Source organism: Saccostrea echinata, unplaced genomic scaffold (assembly GCF_033153115.1).
Source record: "Saccostrea echinata isolate AGI-Se365-2 ecotype Australia unplaced genomic scaffold, CSIRO_AGI_Sech_v1 ptg000002l, whole genome shotgun sequence".
NCBI classification, from domain to species: domain Eukaryota; kingdom Metazoa; phylum Mollusca; class Bivalvia; order Ostreida; family Ostreidae; genus Saccostrea; species Saccostrea echinata.
This window is the reverse complement of record NW_026889751.1, coordinates 15,874,581-15,898,962: the sequence shown is the minus strand read 5'-3', so window position 1 is coordinate 15,898,962 and position 24,382 is coordinate 15,874,581. Positions and strand designations below refer to the sequence as shown.

Below are 24,382 nucleotides of genomic sequence, written 5' to 3'. Positions count from 1 at the left end.
CAAACCTTGCAGAATACAACGGACCTACGCATACTGATATATTTTATTCCTTTCTCTTTTTCACTTACATGTATTAGGAAATTGTGTATTGTCTAGCTTCCTCCGAGCAAACGCTCTCTGAAAGGATAAATCACTGATGAGAATTTATAGAGGAGAGAAAAATGTCGGGTTGTAAAAACAAAGGCAATCTAAGAATGAGACATGTCTTTAACTTATTAGATCGCTATATTCTTAATGAAAATTTGGTCAGTTGCTTACAATCACAAATCACATTTCTATTTTGTTATTTTTTCTACTTTGAAACATTTTTGCAAACTATAGAATGTATCTTCTAAATAAAAGACTTAAGAAGAGAAAATGGTTAAAAAACTATCCCTCACGTTGCGGTCACAAATTTTAACCCATGTATAAATAGGTTCAGGAAAAGACTAATGAAATGTTGGAATTATGTACAACATGATGAAGTATTTAGACTTAAATGTATATTCACAACCTTTCCTATGGTTGCATACAGTAAACACAAGAACATAGGTGATGTAATCATATGAGATCAAAATCAAATGAAAACAGATTGATCAATGTGTACTACCAAATTGACAAGTTTTTATTATTCCACTGAAACGTTCTTAATTAATTGTGATACGTAAGCAATTGATCATAGGCTTCATTAAGAGTGTTGAGTTCTAATACATTTAAGACATTCTGGTTGTTAGGATGCCACTGTTTTACTACAATTTTCAAAAGCTTTGGCTTATTGATGTCTGTTTTTGAAACTACAGTATCATTGTGTTTAAATACAAAACAAATCCTTAAAAGGAAGGATTATTGCGTTTAAACGCAATAATTATTGCGTTTGAACGCAATAAAAAATATTTCTTTCTCTGAACTGGCCTCAACGGGCTTCCGCAGGATCCTGCTATCTAAAGTATTAAGTATATTTTCAGAATCTACACACACAGCTTAATTAAAAAAAACAAACAAACAAAAAACGGTGGTCAGTGTGCTTCTTTTGGCGCTATGGAGCATTTAATATGATTTTTTGCACTGTAACTACATGTACGTCTAACAGTAAATCGTTTCTTCGAAGTTTCCCTCCAATATTTTTTATCCAAATAAATCATGGGACTTAATACAGTCTTATTTTATCTTGAAAAGACTCATTAAAATTTGTGACAACGAAGAGTTTCAAATTACTACGCATAGTCAATTATTTGACCTTTCTGCACTCAAAAAATGTAATTTTTCTGGCATTAAAAATTTAACAAGCAATAAAATCCTTTTTAAAGTATTAAGATTTTACTGCATTTCAGCAGAATGGTTAAAATTATGTTATATATTCAGAAAAGAAAAAAAACAGGGGCCTGAGATGTAATTTTTAGATATTACTAAAATAGTGTCAATTTTTAGCTTAAATTGGGGTTATTTTTAGGACCAGCATAAAACATTTCACTGCGCAAAATAACTCTGTGTGCAACCTGCATGGAAAAATAGGAATCCAAAGTTAACAGTACTGTAAATACTTTGAATGAGAAAATCGATCATTTTCTTTTTAAAAAAAAAAAAAAAAAAAAAAAAAAAAAAAAAAAAACAAAAAAAAACCTGGCTTCCGCCACAAAATACTGTTTCTCACTTGATGCTTTTGGTATGGTATTCAATGGTGGGATTTTAATTGAATATAGTTTATTTGGCTTATTGTAGAATCCAAATTTATTGTAAGAACTAAAATATTATGCAGAATTTTTGAAATAGAGGTCTAAAAAAAAATGCTCAAAAGCTGAGGAACGAACCTCCTTAACAACATACATGTCACTGTAAAAAAAAATAATGTACTTACTTATTACTACCGGGATTCAGCTCGTAAACAAAAAGATATCAAAATTAATTAAGCTCAAGTTGCATTATAACACCAACGATGTTTCTACTGCTACGATTTTTTTAATACCATACAACAAGTAAACTCAAAGAATTGTGGTTCTCCGCTTTCGGAGTCTTATTAGTTGGGATGCAGTCATCAATGGCATGTTGTAATTGTCTTGTTTGCCCATCATGCTAAATGTTTTACATTTTTGAAGTAATATGTTCTGGTGCAAATGTTATGGCCAAGATTAAAGTTTTAAAAGTCAAACCTCGACGTCTAGATCATGACGTAAAATATATCATACTACATTTGGAAAGGTTTTGTCATAGGTTATGCACATGTAAAAATATGAAAGCCTCGTCTCTTCTGGTGCAAATGTTACGATCAAAATTATATATCTGAGTCAAACTTCAAGGTCATAAGGTCAATAGTATATTCGGAAAGGTCCTGGCACAGGTACATGTAATGAATATGTGAAATATGACAGCCCTATCTCATTTAAAAGTTATTATTACAGTTTTTGAAAAGTACATGGACATGTACGATAAACTTCAAGGTCATGAGATCACAAATCATAAAATATTCTGAAAAATCTTGTCATATACATGTGAAATATGAAAGCCCTGTCGTCTCTCATTCAAAGGTTATTATCAAAGTTAATTTTTTTTTTTAGAAAAGTAGGTCAAACTACGCGTGCGCGGAAAAATTGAAGAAGTTACCATGGTCTCAAGTACCAAAAAATGAATGTCGGTAGACCAAGAATTTTGATACAATCTTCAAAAAATAAAATAAATTATTAGAACATATTTCTCACCTTTGCATGCTCCAATTGAATGTTGTTTACAAGTTTACGTTAAAAATAAAAGTGGCGTGACCTTACGATAACAACGAAACGGTAGATACAACCTTTGTTTTTCTGGCACTTATATTGTGCAGCCTTTTCTTGCTTTACAGAGCAGTTATAGTTGTCATATCTTCGCAATACTCATATCTTTCATAAATCTTTCACTTTATGATACAGATATCTTAAAAGAAACACATGATTTTGATTCATCATGTAACTTTAACTTTAACCTTAGCCATAACTTTTGAATAATTGAAGCTAGGGCTTTCATACTTCAAATGTGCAATCCTTGTGACAAGACCTTTTTTTGGATACCAACAACTTTGACCCTTTGACCTTGACCTAGGAGTTTGACCTTCTTTTGAAAAACCATGGCCATAACTGCTAGGGCGTTCATACTACACATATGTAATCCATGTGACAAGACCTTCCTTTGGATACTATTACTGATACTGATACTAACATTTGTACCTTGACCTTGGACTTTGACCTACTTTTGAAAAACTTTAACGTTGGACATAACTTTTCAACGATTGGTGCCAAGGCTTTCATATTTCACATGTTTATTTCTTGTGACAGGGCCTTTCCTTTGGCACCATTAATTTTGACCATATGACCTTGACCTTGTTGTTTGACTTACTTTTGAAAAACTTTAACCTTTTCCATATCTATTCAATGGTTGCTGCTAGGGCTTTCACATTTCACAGGTACATGTATATTCCTCGAGACAATACCTTTTTTTGGGTACCAACATACACGTATTTGATTTGCATTTGAGAAAGTTTAACCTTTGCTATAAGATGCCATACGAGGGCATCAGTGTTTCACAAACACATCTTGTTCCTTTTAAGATGCCTTCCATCTGAACGAGGAGTCTCAATAGACACAAAAATATACACAAAAAACTTAACATTATTCGAGGAAAGATGGATCGGCTAAATCATTGAAGTTTTCTTTAATTGAAGACAAATATATCCATGATAGGTAAATATATCTATGGAGGGTAATCGTGTTCAAAAATTTAGACGTGTAAATGCACAATTTGTTGGATCAAAAATTGTTTATCTTGTTTTCTACAAATGTAATTTTTGATCTTTTTTAACACGATTACCCTCCATAATTATTTGCCCAACATATAATTTATTAATCATTTGGCATCTACGACTTTTACCATCTCTTTAGACTCCTGTCGGTTAAATGAGGGAGGAAGTGGCTTCTTTGCCTTTAATGGTAGCAATGCAACTGTACTTGGGTGTGTACGTCTGAAAAACGTTAACACAGGCAAATTCAAAGATGTCACGTGTAAACGATTGAGAACAGTTCGACAGAGTTTTGACTTCCTCTTTGTACTATAGATATAAAGAAAATTCAGGAGGCTGCTTATAAGAGCTGCTCTACGAACCGAAATAAGTGTGTCTTCGCCATGCAGCGCATTTTACTACTTGTATTTTCTTGGTGTCTGATAAATTATGTGAAGTAAGTAATATTTTATTTTTGAATTTGAATTTAATTAAGTGTTTTTTTTTTAGTTCAATGTATTTTCAATACATTAAATATATATTTTATAAGCAACGAGAGAGAGAAGATTGATTAGTGTGTGTGTGTGTGTGTGTGTGTGTGTGTGTGTGTGTGATTTTAAGTTTAGAAAACTGATTTTATTGACGGAATTAAATAATTAATGTCAACAAGAGTTTTGATGTAAGTATTTTTTTTTTAATGTGTCTATATCTTATATTGTTCATATAGAATTTAAACATACTCAATCATCTGAATTTAACTTGACTCAGTGCGAGTAATTTTAGCTCTCAGCTATGGAACGCCAAATTAACATATATTCAAATATTTGAACCTATCTTCAATTAAGTATACCTATCTTCAAATCAATTGTACCTATCTGTAAATGAATTAAAGATAGTTTTAATTCAATTATACCTATCTTTAATTCATTTGAAGATAGGTACAAATGATTTGAAGATAGGTACAATTGATTTGAAGATAGGTACAAATGCCATGAATTAAAGATAGGTATAATTGATTTAAAGATAGGTGCAATTGAATTGAACCTATCTTTAATTATAAAGACACTACAATAACAACTACTCCCCATAAAAATGCTTTGTTCGGTTCCCTCCATGTTCAAGTCGCTGATAGAGGGAGCTTTCATTATTTTCTATAACACAAAATGAATTCAACCTAGGTATAATTGAATTGTACCTATCTTCAAATCCTTTGTGGATATGTTTCAATTGTACCTATCTTCAAAACAATTGTACCTATCTTTAAATCAATTGTACCTATCTTCAAATGAATTAAAGATAGGTATAATTCAATTGAACCTATCTTTAATGGAATTAAAGATAGGTGTAATTCCATTAAAGATAGGTGTAATTTATTTGAACCTAGGTTTAATTATTTAGAGATAGGTATAATTATTTACACCTATCTTTAATTCATTTAGACCTATCTTTAATTCAATTGTACCTATCTTTAATTCAATTGTACCTATCTTTAATTCAATTGTACCTATCTTCAATTCATTTGAAGATAGGTTCAATTATTTGAAGATAGGTACAATTATTTGAAGGTAGGTTCAAATATTTGAATATATGTTAATTTTGCGTTCCATACTCAGCCGCATTACTCTGCATTGGCATTCCTTGGTATTGATTTGCCAGTCGTGTTTCCAGGGTCTGCACTGTTCGCCGCATTCCTTGATTTGGCTGCTCGCTGCCATGAGTGCATGGACGATTTTGAATTTATTCTGAACTTTTATTTTCCAATCTCTCTTACACGGCGGGCATGAGTTTTCGGTCATTCCTTCATCCGTCGCGTTGACGAATTTATCATGTCCCACTGTGAGAAAACCTATCCCTAGATATGCTGGGCGTTTTAAAGGAATTGGGGTGGATCTGTCCGACCGGGTCAAATATGCAAAGATGTCTGCAAAAACCTGGTTATATTGATATTTTAAAGACGTTTTAACCTAAGATGCTCTTTTGCAGGTCGGACTAGAGGCAACGACATACGGGTTGATTCGGACCCAGCAAAATTGGCGCATGATGTATTTCATTTATCGTTTAGTCATCAACAACTTAAAAGTGTCATTCTTGGTCAATTGTTGCGAAGGTTTTCTGAACAATGTCGGGAATTCTTCAACAACATTGTTCACAAAATCAATCAACATAATGTCAAGGCAATCCAAACAATATGTGTGTTATTTTTTTTAATTTTTTAATTTTTTTTTGGGGGGGGGGGCAAAACATCATATATAAAATATTGATTCTCAGTGATGGGATGAATTTATATTCATTAGGAATGCTTTATATGCAAAATTCAGCAGAAAATCTACTGCTATGTGTCATGGATGTGGATGTGTTTAGATACATGTACTGCCCGTAAAGGCACTCGGAGCTCCTCGGGTGGCTCGTGCCTAGCACACTAACCTCGGACATGAACGGTGTTTTACCATTTTGCTAGTACAATCATGTGATCCAATTTGAATTCCTCGAAATATTATTCCTTTAAAATAAGAGTTATTTTGTAGCACGCCCAACGAAATGTTTCTGCTTTCAAAGAACACTAAAAGAATGTTGTAATCAAAACCGATATACAAGAAAGAATTAGACAAGTTTATAAACTCTTTTGGTGAACTTTATGCAGTGCGAAATATAAAGTGAGTTAAAAGGCAGTTCCGGTTGAGAAATGCATCGATTTGATGCATATTCCTCCACCAATCACATCCGAGGTTTGTATGGAGCGTAGCGGAGTCAGCCGAGGATTGCCGATTGGGGTAAAGGTATTGATGCAGGATGCGGGATTCAGATTCCCTGGCAATATTATGCATTGAATTATAAGGTGACATAAATGATGTCGTTTATGGTTATCTTATTCATAAGAGTTGTCCAACAGAGCTGAGTGATGCTTGGTTATATTTCACAACAACGGTAGTGTGTAAACATCATACATGTAACCGCAATAGCAGCATGACCACACTCACGTGTGTTTTTTTCATTGGTTGCTCACCAAAAATTTTCAGTTTGGGTGGACACTATCAAAAGCAAAAATTCCTTGAAATGAAAAAAGGTCATCAGACGTAATTATTGAGGGGGTACATCTAAAAAGTAGCTTTGTTTTCTATAGTATACTTTATATCGGCAAAATTACTGGAGGGGGCACGCCCCCTTCTTCTCCCGGTTCCTACGGCCATGTGCAGTTGTGTGTTTTTTTCTCATTGGTTGCTCACATTGCTATTTATACAACACTTGTTGTGTGTTAGCTTGGTTTAGTGGTTGCTCACAAGTATACGCAACATGGGAAGCATGATGGGTTTTGGCGGGTAGCAACAAGCAAGAACAAATCTGGAATTTACAATCTCTTATCGAATCCAAAGCGCGTCTAAACCCCCTTTCCGAGTAGGAACCAGCAGTGACCAAAATACCCCAAAGGGTTCTGCAGGAAATCTTGTAGTACGGGGTAGTGTAGTTTCAAAGAGTTCAAACTCAAATAAATGTGCACTGTGGCAAAATGAATGCAACCGATGCTTGCAGTTGTGCAAAACAAAAACAAAAAACATAGCCAAAAAAACCCCCGCAAAATTCTCCAAAGCCTCATAATACCAGTGAACTTGAAATGTGATAGTTTAGCATTTCACTTTCAAGGCTACAATCAGATCAATAAGGATCTTTGTTTCTAGTTTTACCAAAGGCTTTTGTATTGGCGCCGCACCTTCTGCACAGTCTGTTTAAAATGTAGAAGTCAGAAAAGTGCTATTGACTACTGTGAAATTTTCTGTGATAAAATTAACAGGGAGATAAAATTTAAAAGATATAAAAGTCCTTATAATCTACCCCCGTTTCCGAAATTTGTCTGTTTGCCCTTAGGTTTGGTTTCTAAAAAGGAGAAAGGGGAGTATCATGATTTGTCTTATCCTAAATTAAAGGGGAATCCATTAATGGTTCAATTCTCGGAGAATTTTGTTCCCTTTCTTATGGAAATATAGAGACATGGTTTTAATTCTCTTATGGCAATCGAAGCCGACATCAAGGATGCCTTTGAATCACTTCCTTTTCACCTGACGAATATCATTTAATTGCCTTTTAATATATGGGAAGGTAAATATTACTATGACACACGTTCACCTATGGGTTGCTCACCTTCACGTCAGTTGTTTGAAAAATTCTCATCAGCCCGTCGTTGGGTTTTATCACATAACTTTAGGATACATTAGTATTGCTAATATTACAATTGTTTTAATACATTTTGAAAAAAGTATAGAAATCGCAAAATAATGATAATTTTGATTAATTTGTTGTATATTACGAAGAGATAACCCCCCCCCCCCAGATGTTTTAGGAATGTGTCATCAGACCTTAGGCCACGGCAAGCCTGTATAGCCGACCGCTTCACGTTAAAACATTGGTGGCAGTGCAGTGACGCTGGTGTTCTGTGTCCTGCTTCAGGAAGCCGTAGAGCCAGGACTTTATGTCCATTAATGGACTTCGTATCCGTGAACGACAGGGCGTTGTCGTAACTGTAGAGGTTTAAGACCTGCTTCAGTAAGCTTTAGGGCTAGGACATTGTGTCCATGTAAGGACTTCTGTGGACGGCATTAGTTGCCGTTACTGAAGAGGCCTAAGACACTCAGAGAGGTACCATACTAAGCTTCGGGAATGAAGCTTCCATGTGCGGGGTGAAGTGTAGCGGACAATATATAGGGAACTTATACTGCCTCGCTGGAGAGCTAGCTTTTCAAGTGGTGCGGTAGAGTCTCTCTCTATTACAGGCAAGTTACGGCGATCGAGTCTGTATAGCCGCTTCACAATACAATATTCACTATAAATATGTGAGTAATTTTCACGGTGATAAACAAAGTTGATGTTTTTGGCGTTCTTACGTTTGAAGAAACTTATGAACAGAAAATATAGAGAACTTTACCATAATAATGGATACTAGTAGATTATTTTCTCGGATTTAGTAATAACTTTTACGTTTGATTTTTGTTCACACTTTAAAACTCATTACAGTGAATATGAATTCTGGATTATAGTGATAAAGTAGGTTTGTAACTTACAAATAGTCACCATGATATAATACTAGTATTTTGAAAAACCTTAGGGGATTTGTGGAAATATTACTTACAATATTCACCATATATCATGAATTGAAGATCTGAAATGGTTGTTAGGGTAATATTATTAATAATAGTCACCATTTCATATAACCTTTTTAAAGAGTAGCATTCCTTAAAGGAGATTTTAGCTGTGGGTAAACTGGAAGTAATATCCACCTCAGATCCGTTCGACTGTCTGTCGGTGAACAATACAGCAGACTCGTAAAGTGAATTTCATTATTTGTATTTGACATAACTGGGCTTTTGCGACAGAAGAAAATAGCTACTAGTATTTTATTTAACTATCAGTCATATACCTTTTTTCTCTTTTATACTAACACCTATGCATGTTCTGTACAAAATGGACTTCTGTCACTCTCCACTGGCTCCTGTCACTTTCTACTGATTCCTGTCACTCTCCACTTACTCTGTCACTTTCCACTATTTCCTGTCACTCTTCACTAACTCATGTCACTCTCCACTGACTCCTGTCACTCTCCACTGACTCCTGTCACTCTCCACTGATTCCTGTCACTCTCCACTGACTCCTGTCATTCTCCACATACTCTTGTCATTCTCCACTGACTCCTGTCACTTTCCACTGATTCCTGTCACTCTTCATTGACTCCTGTCACTCTCAACTGATTCCTGTCACTCTCCACTGACTCCTGTCATTCTCCACATACTCCTGTCATTCTCCATTGACGTCACTCTCCACCGACTCCTGTCACTGTTGTCACTCTCCACTGACTCCTGGCACTCTCCAGTGTTTCCTGGCACTCTACATTGATTTCTGCATCTTTCTGCTGATGATGTTCCTGTCTATTCCGTCTGCTTTATTTCTGATTTGATGGTTTCCTTTCATGCATGTGCCAACTGGTCTCTTATATTTCCTTTTCTCTTGTGTTTCCTTCTCCAGGGTGTCCATTTCATTAACTTTTTGTAGACTTTTCACGAAATTTAGCAAATTAACAAAGTACTATTTTGCCAATATATATTATAACAAAGGAAGAAACATACTGTTAATTTACAGTTATTGGGACAATATATTAGAGAGAAGGGGTCTGAATTTGTTCCATGTTTTTCGTAAATAGTTCAATAATAGAAGATATATGACATTTGCATGCTTGCTTCTACATGAAATGGAAGAATTATTTTCCGAAGCTTGGGCGTTTCTTAAAAAAAAAACCCATTTCTGATCTTTAATGACATTACTTGTGTTTTATTGTTACGCTTTTCATTTTTTCATTGTGTTAGATACACAATAATCAAATATACACTCCACAATACACACTTTGATAAGTTGGATATGATAACTCGAATGTTGTTAGCATTGGAAAAGCCCAGCAAATCAACCCAATACACATTGTATATTAGATCCAACTCTCTTCTATTGAAAGTATAACTCTAACTGCACGCTCTCTATTTTTTAGTATTACTTGGACCAGCCCTTGTAAAACCACCACTAAGAGAGTTACGTCATATCAGGTTAAGGAGTGCACACGTTGGTTTTTGGCATGGTGGTAAGTGAGATAAGATTGATGTCTTATACGACATATATATACCTCGTATAGCTTTAAATCAATATTTGAACATATTCCCAGTAAAATACTACTTACAGGTAAGTGTAAAATGCGAAAAGGTCAACTGAAGGGATCCTTGTTTTTCTTTGGTGGATCAAGTTATGTCTGAAAAAATAACTTTGAAACAAGTATACGTGGTATGTTATAAAGAACATAACACACTCGAAAGTACAACATCAATTATTTCTTTTCTGAACAAGATACAGAACAAACCTCCTATTTTAAAAAAAAACTGTTTTGTTATATATTTATTTAGTTATACAGAAGTCTTAATCTAACGTTGAAGATTCGGACTAGAATGTCGTTCCAAAACCCTCCAAAGCACTCATTATTTAATTAAAAAGGCCCCTCATGATACATATTATTGTATACTTCTATAAGTACAGAGTATGAACACTTACAAAAAAGGTCTGCACATGATAATTGTTCCAAAATAAATTCTCTTAAGGGAAAAAAATACTAAATCATTACAGGATTTTAAAAGATTACCGAAAAAACCGAGTTAGAGCTCATCTTCTCCAACATTATTAAAAAAATTGGAATACTGTATCTCAGGTATTGCAAAAAAATTTCAGAGTAATGTTATTAAGTTATTTAAGAAGAAAGATATTGTTAAACATTAATGGGATATGTTACTGACTTCTATCAATTTCCACTGATTCCTGTCACACTTCACTGATTTCTGTCACTCTCCACTGTTGCCTGTCACTCTCCACTGCCTCCTGTCACACTCCACTGACTTCTGTTACTCTCCACTGCCTCCTGCCACTCTCCACTGATGCCTGTCACTCTCCACTGCCTCCTGTCACTCTCCACTGATGCCTGTCACACTCCACTGATTCCTCTCCACTGACTCCTGCCACTCTCCACTGATGCCTGTCACTCTCCACTGCCTCCTGTCACTCTCCACTGATGCCTGTCACACTCCACTGATTCCTATCACTCTCCACTGATGCCTGTCAATTTCCACTGTTTGGTCACGTTTGTCATCCGACTTAACAATGAATTTGTTCATATGGCGAACCTGTTTTTACACAGGCTTAAGTAGTGTTACATAATGCATAACATTTGCAAAGGTAAATAGAATTATTCAAAAATACAAGTAAATTTTCTTCTTGCGATTGCGACTAGACCAGGTTTGAAAACAGAAGAAAATTCTGCATAACACAGAGTTAGCATTTTATCCCCTTTAAAAAAAATTTAAACCCTTTGTTCATAAAGACATGTTTCATGCAGTACCTACCATGCCCACGTGTGGCGATACAGGGAAACCTACACAGAGACTTGTTGCCCTGGATACGGAGGGAGTAACTGTCAACGTAAGTATAGTAATTATAGAAAGGAAACCTCATTTTATTTGGATGTTCAGCTTAAGTTGTTACTTTTAGCAGAGATTCTTTTTCTCTATTCAGATTGCAGCTATAAATATCTTTTTTTTGCCAAGGAAAATACTGTACATGCACTATTTTCCACGGGGCCAAAATTCCTCGTAATCACAATTTAAATCTGTTCAATCCGCTGGTAGAAAAGTACGCGGATTTCTTAGATTGCCACTACCGGGTATATGCCTTAAATCTTCTTTAAGTGACTGCGTATATAGCGTAAATTAATACCACGCGGAAAAAAGTACTTCTACAGTATACTCTGAAGACCAAATTCCTTAATTAGAATTAATTAGCTAAAAATAACAATTATTCAACATGATATTTTCGGAACTAATTTTTCGAGACAATTTAAAAAAAGGAAGGTTGGAGTGTTATCAGAAACCCTTAAATCTAAAAATGAAATATTAAAAAAAAAAAAAAAAAAAAAAACAGCATACGGGTCCCTCAGAAATTTTTTTACTACATAGTAAACATTAGTAAACCTTCTTCCTTATAAATAAACACAATATAAACATTCCCTCTTTCATAGAAAATAAATCCATGGAATTTTACTTTATGGTAAACGTTTAATCCGGATAATTATTTGCTATATGTATACATTTTTTATTTCTAATACTGAAGAAGTACATCGTATGTCATTCATTCATATCTTAACCATTTTACCGTAAGAATCAGTAATACTTTTAATGAGAATTCCATATATTGCATATAACAAAGATATGTTAATTATTTAAGGGTCACCATATTTTAGTGAATTACCAAAGTGAATTAGAGAACAGACACACACAACAGAAAGGCTGTTCATAGTGTCTTATTGAATGAAAAAATTATAAGTGGAAATTTGATCAAACTTGTAAAAAATACACTACACTCAAAAACATTCAAAAATGTTGTATTACAAGGCAATGTTGAATACATGAATAACACTTCTGCAGAGATTCAATCCGAAAAAAAGATTTTAAAAAATTAAATATCTTTTTTTCTATAACGACTGACTTTTATTTATTTGTGTCCACCTCATTTTGACGTGCTGAGTCACAATTCACCATATCAATGTTATCAATATGATATATGTTGCTCATTTTTGTCATGTTGAAATATAACTCATAGTAGATGGAGGAAAAACGAAGATATTTGATAAATGAGGTCAATATTGCTAATTTTAGCATATTGCGCAATGTTTTGTATCGTGCTAGAAATAAATAAAAATAGAAATAAATAAAAAAAAAATGAAAATAGAGAAATATATAATTCTCATATTTTGCAATATTCTTATGGCTATCCTTTTTTTTTATTCAAAAACCTTTGAATATATAGGATATTTTGTAAATAAGCTTCAATGTTGTCTCTTGAGAGATAATTTTTCTAAGGTTCTACAATGTTATGGAATATTGATAATGTAAGGCTTACAAACAGAAGTAATTGGTGTGTAGTAATTTCTACAGAACTGTAAAAGAACGAAGTCTGTTAACTTAATTGTTGCTTCTAGTTTTCTTAGGTCAAGCAGTGAACTTTCATATAGGTTCACGCTAAAAGAATACATATAGATACAGTAAGCAAAAAAGCGAGGCAGTCTTATTATCATAAATAAAATTCATTGATTCAAAAATAAAGTGATTACAAATGTACATATTCAGGATAGAATCTTAAAAAACTTAAAAAGTAAAACATGATGGAATTGAATTTGTCGCCAAATATTGTTTTCCCGGTGTCCTATAACTTCCATGGCGTGCGCCAATACAATCACGTGACTTCACGATAAAACAATGTGAAGTACATGAATTTACAATTAGACTTCACGTAGACAACAGACCACTTTGAATACTTCAGTGGTTCTTATTAAGATTAAGTAGTAATTCACTACTTACGCGATGTTCAGATACAACAATTTGACAAGAGATTGTCTTGTCACTTGTCCAAAACAATAGATCTCTTGTTCGCATCCAAACCCCCGATACATACCAGCCTAGCTACAAAAACTTCTTGATAATATAAAATCAGAAAAATGTCAACTTTGAAAAAGACACTACTTTTTCAGTAAAACTTCTGAGCTCTGTAATTAGAAGATATTTTGAAGTCTAGGCGACATATAAGTAAAACGTATAAAGAAAGTTTTTTTTTATGGTTTTGGTTTTGTTTTGTTTTGTTTGTTTTTGTTTTTGTTTTTTTTTAACCAGTAATTCTTTCAATTTTATAAGTTTTTATCTCATTAAAATATTAAGTACTAAATGCTAATTTATAGGGCTAAATGCTTGTTTATGACAATACATGTATGCGTAGATTTTTTTATTTTACACTAGACAAAATTGCTAAACCAGTCACACTGTCACGATTTTAGATCACGGTAAGCAACGTTTGGAGATCCGTGAATATTCTTGGATGTCCGCAGTCAGTCCGTTGTTTTTACTGTAATAAACCCTAATAAATCGAAACAATCCTGAATGATCCGTAAATCGCTACGACAGTTTTAAAATGTTCAAAACAGTCGTAGAAAACGGGATGCTACTTTGTTTCTGGCACATCGTAATCGGCTCGTACTGTAATCCTAAATCCTAATATCACCGTGTAACACCGTGTATAGACTTTCGTGGAGTTTGGGGGACATTCGTAACAAATAGCTCTATGCTTGCTTGAGGAGAACGACGGCTGTAGTAGGGTAAATGTACGGCTGTAAATGACGATCCGTTACAAACTGTAACCCAAGTACGTTGTGACTTGGTTGAAGAAGGATAACGTCAAGGAAGTAATACGAATAATGACGATGTACCAATATTTGCACAGGCTGCACAACGGTTTTTTTTGACGGATAGCTACTATGTTTTTACGGTAACACACGGGTGGGGTACGATATTTTACGGTTTTTTGGAACTGAATAATTCACGTGTTTCACCAAATCTTGCAGAATTACAAAATCCTGTCTCAGAGCAGTTCTTCATGGATTTGATACTTAACCATCCGTACAGATTTCGATTTCTGAATCTACAACTGCAGTTGAACAGGCAGCAAGCACAGAGCAACATCGTCGTGGCACATGTTTTTCTAAACCGGAGGAAAGGAGAAAAGTTTGGGTCAGACCATCTTTGCAGGGGCGAGATCTCGTAGGGCACTACACAAGACATACGGGTGAACTCAACATAGAAGATATTAGAGCCTATAAGAATTTTTTAAGAATGGAGCCTGCCATGTTCCAGGAGACCCTTTTCAGAATAGAGGATCGAATTAGAAAGAATGATACTTGGTATAGGAAGGCTATTCCTCCTGGGTTAAAGCTGGCTATAACCTTGCGATGCCTTGCCTCAGGACATAGTTACCACTCAGTTATGTATGCTTTCAGAGTTTCTCACACACAATCTCCCTGTTTATACGTTAGGTTTTTGAAGCCATCATCGAGGTATACGCCGAAGAAGTAATTCCTTGCCCAATAACCCCCGATGAATGGAAGACCGTCGCAGATGGATTTGTATTGGTGCACTTGATAGTAAACGCATAGTTATTAAGTGTCCAAAAAAGGTGGTTCTCTTTACTACATATATAAAGGCTGCTATTCAGTAATCTTACTAGCACTTGTGGATGCGAACTATAAGTTTGTTTGGGTGGACGTATGAGCTAATGGTTTATCGGGTGATGCTCAGGTTTTTAACAATTCTGATTTCAAAGAGGCAATTGAAAACAATACTATAGGATTCCCAGCACCAGATCCTCTCCCAGCTGATGATAAGAACATATCTTACTTTACAATTGCAGATGCCTGATGCCTTTACCTTAGACTTGGCTCATGAAACCATTTTCGAAGCATCATCTGACGGATGAAGAGAGAATGTACAACTACCGCTTGTCAATGGATCGTCGAATACAGTAGTTGAAAACGCTTTTGGCATTCTGGCAAACATGTTCCAGTGTCTACTAACAACGATGCGACAGCAACCTAACACAATCGCTTCAACTGCGCTGGCCTGTATCTGCCTACTTAGGTATCCCAGAGCACAAAATGTTGTCATTGATCAGGAAGATTAAAACCACAACATTATCCCTTGATCCTGGAGAGATAGCCAAGTCCTGATAGAGGCAAATGATATAGTTGGTGGTAACCGGCTTACGCGTGCTGCTAAAGCGCAAAGAGAACCCCCCAAGGCTTACTACAACTTGGAAGCAGGAGATGTGCTTTGGCAGCGAAATATGATTTGAATTTATTGCAAAAGAACTTGTTTTTATGTGACTATTTTTTATAAATAAGTGAATGCTAGTATTTTAATTTGAATGAAATTCTATATATAGTTTGTGAACACATCCATTTGTCAATCAAAAGAGTTAATAAATATCTGAATCTTCAATAGACATACTGTGTAAATTTACTAAACTTCTAACCAGGGAATTTATTTATGCAATTATTTTAGAATTCGTGAGGTAGTTGCAAATCAATTACCTGTATATTACATAAATATTATGTATAATATAATTACATGAACCACTGATTGTACCTCTGTATAAAATAAAAATATACCACGCTTGTGTACAAATTACCTGTCTTACTTATATACATTAATTAGTTAGACAAAGTACATTCTGCTTTCAATATAGGACAGAGTAGAATTGAAGCAATTTTGATGTCATTTGTATGTGTGTGTGTGTTCGGCATATATCGTCCCATTTTAATTCATTGTTTTCCTTCAACATTTGCTGTGACGTCATTAAACCGCAAGCATGTAGCGCTTCTTATATTATTTTTAAAACTCAAAGCGTCATATGCAGCATACGTTTGCCTTGGGTATGAATAATGTATATTGCACTCCCTGTTCAATTTGTTGTATATTTTATTAATCGATTACTCGAGAACAAACAATCGCATACACCCATGAAATAAGAGAGGATAAAGTTTTTTTGTTTTTTTTTAATTTTCGAAGTATGTTAAATTTTATTGGTCCTTGTGAACAGGACCCCCCCCCCCCCTTCTTACGCACTCTGTAGCCCCAGGGATCTTTGAATTCTTTTAATATGAACATATGTTTTTCTATGACACATTCACAAAGTATACAATTGAAAAATCCAACATATAATCTAAATCTAATAACCTCTTATGAAAAATCTCTCACTGATACTGAAAGAGTGATTGTTTTGAAAAAAAGGTTAGATTTATGTTTTATTTTAAATATATTAATTTTTATACTTTGTAAATATGTTATAGAAATTTAAAAAAACAAACAAACAAACAAACAAAAAGAGCCCTTGAGGGGGGGGGGGGAGGCGTCCCCAACCACCCTTGTGAAAGTATATTACTTTCACAAGTTCCTTTCCTTACGATCACGTGATTTCCCGATTTCATTGCAATAGGCGTTGCGTGATCTTAGGAAAGTCTTCGTCATTCTTCGCATGTCCTTAAGTACGCCACGAAAAATTGTAGGTTGACCGTATCAATGCCTTGGTCGTCCTTGGTATGAACGTTGCATTATACGATTTCAACACGGGTCTCCGTGTTTATCTGTGACGGTGTACATTTACGTGTTGAGACAACCGTGTTCCTTAATGAAACCGTGTTGAAACCTTCATAAACTGTTGGGTAATCTTGAAAGAACCGTGTATATTATTTTTCGCGCCAAAAAAAAAAAAAAAACCCTACCAGCATCACGATTGCATACGGTCTTTAAAACCGGGGTGAACCGTTGCAATTCGTGCCTACTACCGTGACAGTGTGACTGGGGCTTAACGCATCACCCGCATAAAAAATTTACCTTTTCTGATAGTATTTGGATATTAAACAATTAATCTTATATTCTACCTTCATGAAAGGTAAGACACATCAATTTTGGGGGTGGGGGGTGGGGGATAAAATTTGAATTTATAATCATCAATTAATAATTAAAATGGTGTATTTCTAGCTTTCTGTAACGGAAATTGTCGAGGACGAGGTGCGTGTATTCGTCCCGACACGTGCAGCTGTCGAGGGGGTTATACAGGGAATGCCTGCCAAACACGTAAGATCCAATCGGAAATTAAAAACAAAATCAACTTATGTTTGAAAGATAATCTCAGGCAACTAGAACATACTTATTAATATCTAAGTAATTAACCTTTGTTTTAGCTGTATGTAGTCCTAAGTGTCAACACGGATCCTGCACACGACCTGGTATCTGTAAATGCTACGGGGGCTACACTGGATCACGCTGTGAAAACCGTAAGCTTCTCGTTCATCTTACATGATTATCCCGATAAATTGTTATTCGCTGTTTAGAACAGAATATATGATAAATACTTTGTAAGCAGAAATGTTTAGTCGTTTTCACAGACATTTCATAATTGAAGGTCATGCAACGTTGAATGAAGTTTATAAAATGATTGCAGTTAATTTACAAGAAGGTTGAAGCAAGGCTGACTCAAATATCGGATTTTAATTATAAATTCTCTTGTCAAGGCAGCTCAAGCAGACTGATCAAATATAGATTTTAAAAATGGACAGCACCTTTCTACCAATTTATTTATCTCAGTATTTTAGATAATTAGTCGACAATAGTTCAGAAGTGCAGTATATAGGATTGAGATGTCAAACAAATTAGTCCAAATTGATAAACTTGTACCTTTGTAGTAAGGATCAATCAACATTCAACTTAACGATAGATTGTACTTGCCAACAAGGTCATTGTATCGACCATAGAATTCGCGAAATGTTGACTTTAAACGAGACTGTTGATATCTTTGTATCATCAACTTATTTGTAAATACATGTAGATATTAATTTAAAAAACAAAGCAAACAAGCAAAAAAGAAAATCAAGCGACATTGACTCGACCTTGAAAGTACATGTATGCTGAAATTCCAACTCTGAGGACTATACTAAAATTGAATTTTAATGATTATTCGACGTTGTTTTATCGCCGTTGATTCAATGAAAGCATGACCTTGATAATTCAAGGTTGAAACCTCAACTTCAAAACGTTGAAAGTTGATTGAGGTAGAGTGTTTTTATATTTTATATGTATAGAAAAAATACGATTTTTTTATCCGGTGACAGTAATCTATGAATCGGTATTATAAATTAATGATAATTATTACAGCCGTATGTAATCCAACTTGTCGGAATGGAGGTGTCTGCGAGAGTCCCAATACTTGTCGCTGTCCATCACGCCGATACACGGGTCCCAAATGCAATATCCGTAAGTAAATTATACTTGATGTGGAATAGTTTTTATTTGGAAGAAAGTTGTATCACTGAATAGATTCCCTAACCAGATGTAGAAATATTAGTCGACTATTATTATCCAGTAGAACTGTAATTTCAATTTGAAACGTTTAAACAATGATGTCATATAGTGGTACATGTACATGTATATATTAGTTGGTATTGCATTAAACATAAGCAAAATTGGAGCATTTGTGAAATTAAAGGAGCAGTGATGATATACTCAGTAGTAGAACCTAGTGTATTTTCCAATGCGTTACAAAAATGTTTGCTTAATAATCCTCTATTAAAAATTTTATTAACTTGTAGCCGTTTGTGACCCCCCATGCTTAAATGGGGGGACTTGTTCAAATTCAAGGAGATGCCAGTGCCCCAGTACCTACACAGGGAGTACATGTCAAACACGTATGTATTTAGTTCATGAAAATTACGTCACATTTTTGATTTAGGAGTTTATCTTACCCGTTTGTTGCATCACAATAATTACAGACACTAGCAATAATGTCATATAAGATGAGGGAGATAGTGATTTTGTTTTAATTTGCATTTCAAGAAGCGGACTAAAAATGTCATTCTTTAGTGAGGATGGATGACTCATAAAATCATCTCATTAAGGAATAGCCGGTGTCAGATGCAATTTGGAAGGAGCGGATTTTTTTTTTCGGGGGGGGGGGGCAACTTTTCATAAATATTTTTCTTTACTATTCCCCGGCGTGGCGCAGTGGTTAGAGCGTTTGCTCTAGAGTCGCACAGTAAGGAGTTGATCCTTATATTGCGGGTTCGAATCCACTGCATCTTGGCTAGCGAAGATGAATCCACTGCGGAATGCGGATGAGACCGTATAAACCGAGGTCCCGTGTCGCAGCAGGTGCTGGCACAAAAAAGATCCCCCACTGCTCAATGGCCTTTAGTGCCGAGTACAGGTCTAAATTTGCAGCCCTCCACCGGCAAGTGGTGGCGTCTCCATTTGAGTGAAAAATTCTCGAGAGGGACGTTAAATAACAAACAGACAAACAAACTCTACCATTCCTAGTTCTCTGACTGGTTCAAACTATATCATATGTTCTCTGACTGGTTCAAACCAGAGCTTATGTGCATATATAAAACAGTGTTTCTATATTAAGTTTCTTCAAATATCAAACTGCACTAAAATTACAGGCAATGAGAATAAATTTCTATGTCTCAGCATATGTCTTTAAATAGTATCTAAATACCTGCCAAATATCTCATTGATATCACAATTCACATTAAACCCCCCCCCCCCTCAAAAAAAAATGACCAAACATGATGTTATAACGGATTAAATTCGTTATAACAAATTTTTGAACTCATAACGAATTCAACAAATTTGTTATAACAGATAAAATTCGTTATAACGAATTCAAAGAAATTGTTATAACGAATTAAAGTTGTTATTACAAATTCGACAATTCGTTATATCGAATTCAAAAATATTTTCTGATGGGCTTCCGTAGAATTGCAACAGAAAAATGCAGTGGTTCCATAAAAAACATCGATTTTTAAAAAATCTGAAAGACAAGTTCAAAAAAGATTTTTCAAAGTGTAAAACAATAAGTGATTTATACGGAGGTCCATTTAAGACCTATCAAAAAATATTTTTGAATTCGATATAAAGAATTATCGAATTTGTTATAACAAATTTAATTCGTTTTAACATTTTTTTTTAATTTGTTAAAACGATTAAATCTGTTATAACAAATAAGTTGAATTCGTTATCACGAATTTAAAAAATTGTTATAACGAATTAAGCTCGTTTTGACGAATTCCAAAATTTGTTATAACGAATTAAATTTCGTTTAAACGAATTTTACAATTAGTTATATCGAATTCATATATATTTTTCTATAGACCCTAATTGTCGAATCTATTTAAACGAATTTAATTCGTGATAACAACTTTTAGAATTCGTTTAAACGAATTTAATCTGTTATAGCAAATTTTTGAATTCGTTATAACGAATTCAACAAATCTGTTATAACAGATTTAAATCGTTATTACGAATTCAAAAAATTGATATAACAAATTAAATTTGTTTTAACAAATTCAAAAATTCGTTATATCGAAATCAAAAATATTTTTGATAGGTCCTAAATGGGCTTCTATAGATATACAATTTAAAACTTAAAAATGTTATAAAAATCACAAGCAGCATTAACGAGAGTCAAGTATCTGTGCATACCCTATACGGTCAGGAGTGTAACATTTGATATTTTGCTCCCCAGCATGAAAAAAATCTTTTATTAGTATATGATTCTCTGATTTTTATTTTGGAAAATAAAGAAACAAAGAACATTTTTATTAAGTAGATTTATCAATTACAGGGTCTGTCTGTGTTTCAGATCTATATTTCTATGGTCAGGAGTGCAACTTTTTTTCTTAAAGATTTAAGTTATATAAAGAAGAGACTTCTATTCATGCTAAGAAATATTCTTTAATTAATAATGATCTATTTGCATAATTTAGTACTAAATTATTGACAGTTTTATTAATAAAATCCTTCTCTTTTTCAATTTTATTGATTCATATGTTTTTTTTCTTTGATTTTTTTCTTTATGAATGTAAAAAATAAGCACACTGAAAAATTGTTATAAAATTCAAGTAATTCCACCTCAACTTTACTGAAACAACAGAAGAAGTTCTGATGTAATTTTTGCTTCACAATTCTACTTTAAAGACTTTTATGCTCTTGGTCAGGAGTGCAACAAATATTTTAGATTTAATGCTGATTAAATATGAATGAATAAAAAAGAAAACAAGAGGCCCAAGGGCCTTAACGGTCACCTGAGTATAATACAACAATTTAGAAGTTAAATACACTGATAGATGAAGCTTTGTTGCCCTAAAGCAAGAGAAGTAGGAAGATCAGGATCAACAAAATAATTAGTCTAGTATTCAGTATCAACTCATAAATTAAGTTCTAATCTGTCCCCCACTTAACACTATCACATGCAGACTATTAACAAACTATTAGTGCTTCTGTACTATTTAAAACCCATATTAAGACCTCTAGAATTGACCTCTCTAATGGTCTTTGAAGAACTTTTAATAAGATAAGTTATTTTTGTCTCATTTTTATTTTTCTATTGCTTACAGGTCTACCTGATTATTAAAACTAAGAAAATACTTTTTGAATTATATGATAAACAATCTTGCATAATTATCTATTCTATTAACCTTTCAAATGCATTATTTACAGTGATTAATTATCAAAGGTGAATGGAAAAGGGGAATAACTTCTCTCAGTAGAATACAAATTAATAGAGCCCTGTCCAGGACTAGAATGCTTAGACAAATGCTCCAGATGTTCAAAAATCTGGTAGAAATACGCTTACTTATATCATTTATACTTCTACTCAGTTTTCTTCCGATATGCCCAGAAGCAGAGAAGAATTTCACAGGTACAATGCATTTTCACTACAGATTCAACAGAACCTTACCCTAACACCAGAACCCAAGACCAAGGGTCAAGAAATTTACAAATTTGGAAGAGTTACCCTCATCATCATAACTATGGACTTCAAAGAATTAACACTTTTCCACTATATTATCAACCCCCTCCCCCCCCCCTCGTTATGCCAGAACCCCTGACCCTAGGACCACAAGATTTAAAAATTCTGTTCGAAGCTCCCATTTTCATCATAGCTAAGCAATTTATTTATCAGCTCAACGCTAAGGAGCAGACAGGATTAATTAATGATTAATTAATAGAATTAATGCTTTTTCACTATATAATCAATAGAGCCCTCCCCCCCCCCCCTTCCTCAAGAACCCCAAAAACTGAGGCCATATATTTAAAAATTTTGGAAGAGGCATCTTTGCCTATCATAATCATGCACTTAGTTTGTTTAAATAATCTCCAGTAGCAGAGAAGAAGATTTTCAAAGAATCAATGCATTTTCACTATATAATCAATAGAGCCCCGCCCTAACACCAGAACCCCTGACCCTGGGGCAATGAATTTCACAATTTTTGAAAAGGCATCCTTATGCATCATAACCATGCACTTAGTTTGTTTAAAGAATACCCAGGAGCAGAGAAGAAGATTTTCAAAGAATTAATGCATTTTCACTATGTAATCAATAGAGCCCCGCCCTAACATCAGAACCTCTGACCCTGGGGCCATGGCTTTCACAATTCTGGAAGAGGCCCACCTCCTCATCATAACTATGTACTTAGTTTATCACCTTAATGCCAAGGAGCAGAGGAGAAGATTTTCAAAGAATTAATGCATTTTCACTATATAGTCGATAGAGCCCCGCCCTAACACCAGAACCCCTGACCCTGGGGCCATGAAATTCAGAATTTCGAAGAGATACTCTTGCTCATCATAACTATGTACTTAGTTACTTTATTAAATATCCAGGAGCAGAGAAGAAGATTTTCAAAGAATTAATGCATTTTCGTTATATAATCAATAGAACCCTGCCATAACACCAGAACCCCTGACCCTGGGGCCATGAATTTCACAATTTTGGAAGAGGCTCTCTTGCACATCATAACTATGTACTTAGTTACTTTATTTAATACCCGGGAGCAGAGAAGAAGATTTTCAAAGAATTAATGCATTTTCACTATATAATCAATAGAGCCCCGCCCTTACACCAGAACCCCTGACCCTGGGGCCATGAATTTCACAATTTTGGAAGAGGCACTCTTGCTCTTCATAACTATGTACTTAGTTACTTTATTTAGTACCCAAGAGCAGAGAAGAAGATTTTCAAAGAATTAATGCATTTTCATTATATAATCAATAGAGCCCTGCCCTTACACCAGAACCCCTGACCCTGGGGCCATGAATTTCACAATTTTCGAAGAGGCGCTCTTGCTCTTCATAACTATGTACTTAGTTACTTTATTTAGTACCCAAGAGCAGAGAAGAAGATTTTCAAAGAATAAATGCATTTTCATTATATAATCAATAGAGCCCTGCCTTTACACCAGAACCCCTGACCCTGGGGCCATGAATTTCACATTTTTGGAAGAGGCACTCTTGCTCTTCATAACTATGTACTTAGTTACTTTATTTAGTACCCAAGAGCAGAGAAGAAGATTTTCAAAGAATAAATGCATTTTCATTATGTAATCAATAGAGCCCTGCCTTTACACCAGAACCCCTGACCCTGGGGCCATGAATTTCACATTTTTGGAAGAGGCACTCTTGCTCATCATAACTATGTACTTAGTTACTTTATTTAATACCCAGGAGCAGAGAAGAAGATTTTCAAAGAAATAATGCACTTTTACTATATGATCTATATAGCCCCACCCTGGGGCCAGAACCCCTGACCCTGGGGCCATGAATTTCACAATTTTGGAAGAGGCACTCTTGCTCTTCATAACTATGTACTTAGTTACTTTATTTAATACCCAGGAGCAGAGAAGATTTTCAAAGAAATAATGCACTTTTACTA

The 24,382-nt window shown here is 34.5% G+C and overlaps 1 protein-coding gene across 1 annotated transcript in view; it reads left to right on the top strand.

Moving 5' to 3' along the window:
- The first annotated feature begins 4,093 nt into the window (after positions 1 to 4,093).
- LOC133173456 (uncharacterized) overlaps positions 4,094 to 24,382 on the top strand; it is a 62,804-nt gene continuing 42,515 nt past the window's right edge. Inside the window, exons 1-7 of the mRNA XM_061308448.1 lie at positions 4,094 to 4,178; positions 10,245 to 10,334; positions 11,631 to 11,713; positions 17,653 to 17,748; positions 17,856 to 17,948; positions 18,826 to 18,924; positions 19,260 to 19,355. Of these exons, the coding sequence (XP_061164432.1) occupies positions 4,126 to 4,178; positions 10,245 to 10,334; positions 11,631 to 11,713; positions 17,653 to 17,748; positions 17,856 to 17,948; positions 18,826 to 18,924; positions 19,260 to 19,355 (610 nt within the window). The 5' untranslated portion in view covers positions 4,094 to 4,125. The remainder of the gene's footprint in view (positions 4,179 to 10,244; positions 10,335 to 11,630; positions 11,714 to 17,652; positions 17,749 to 17,855; positions 17,949 to 18,825; positions 18,925 to 19,259; positions 19,356 to 24,382) is intronic.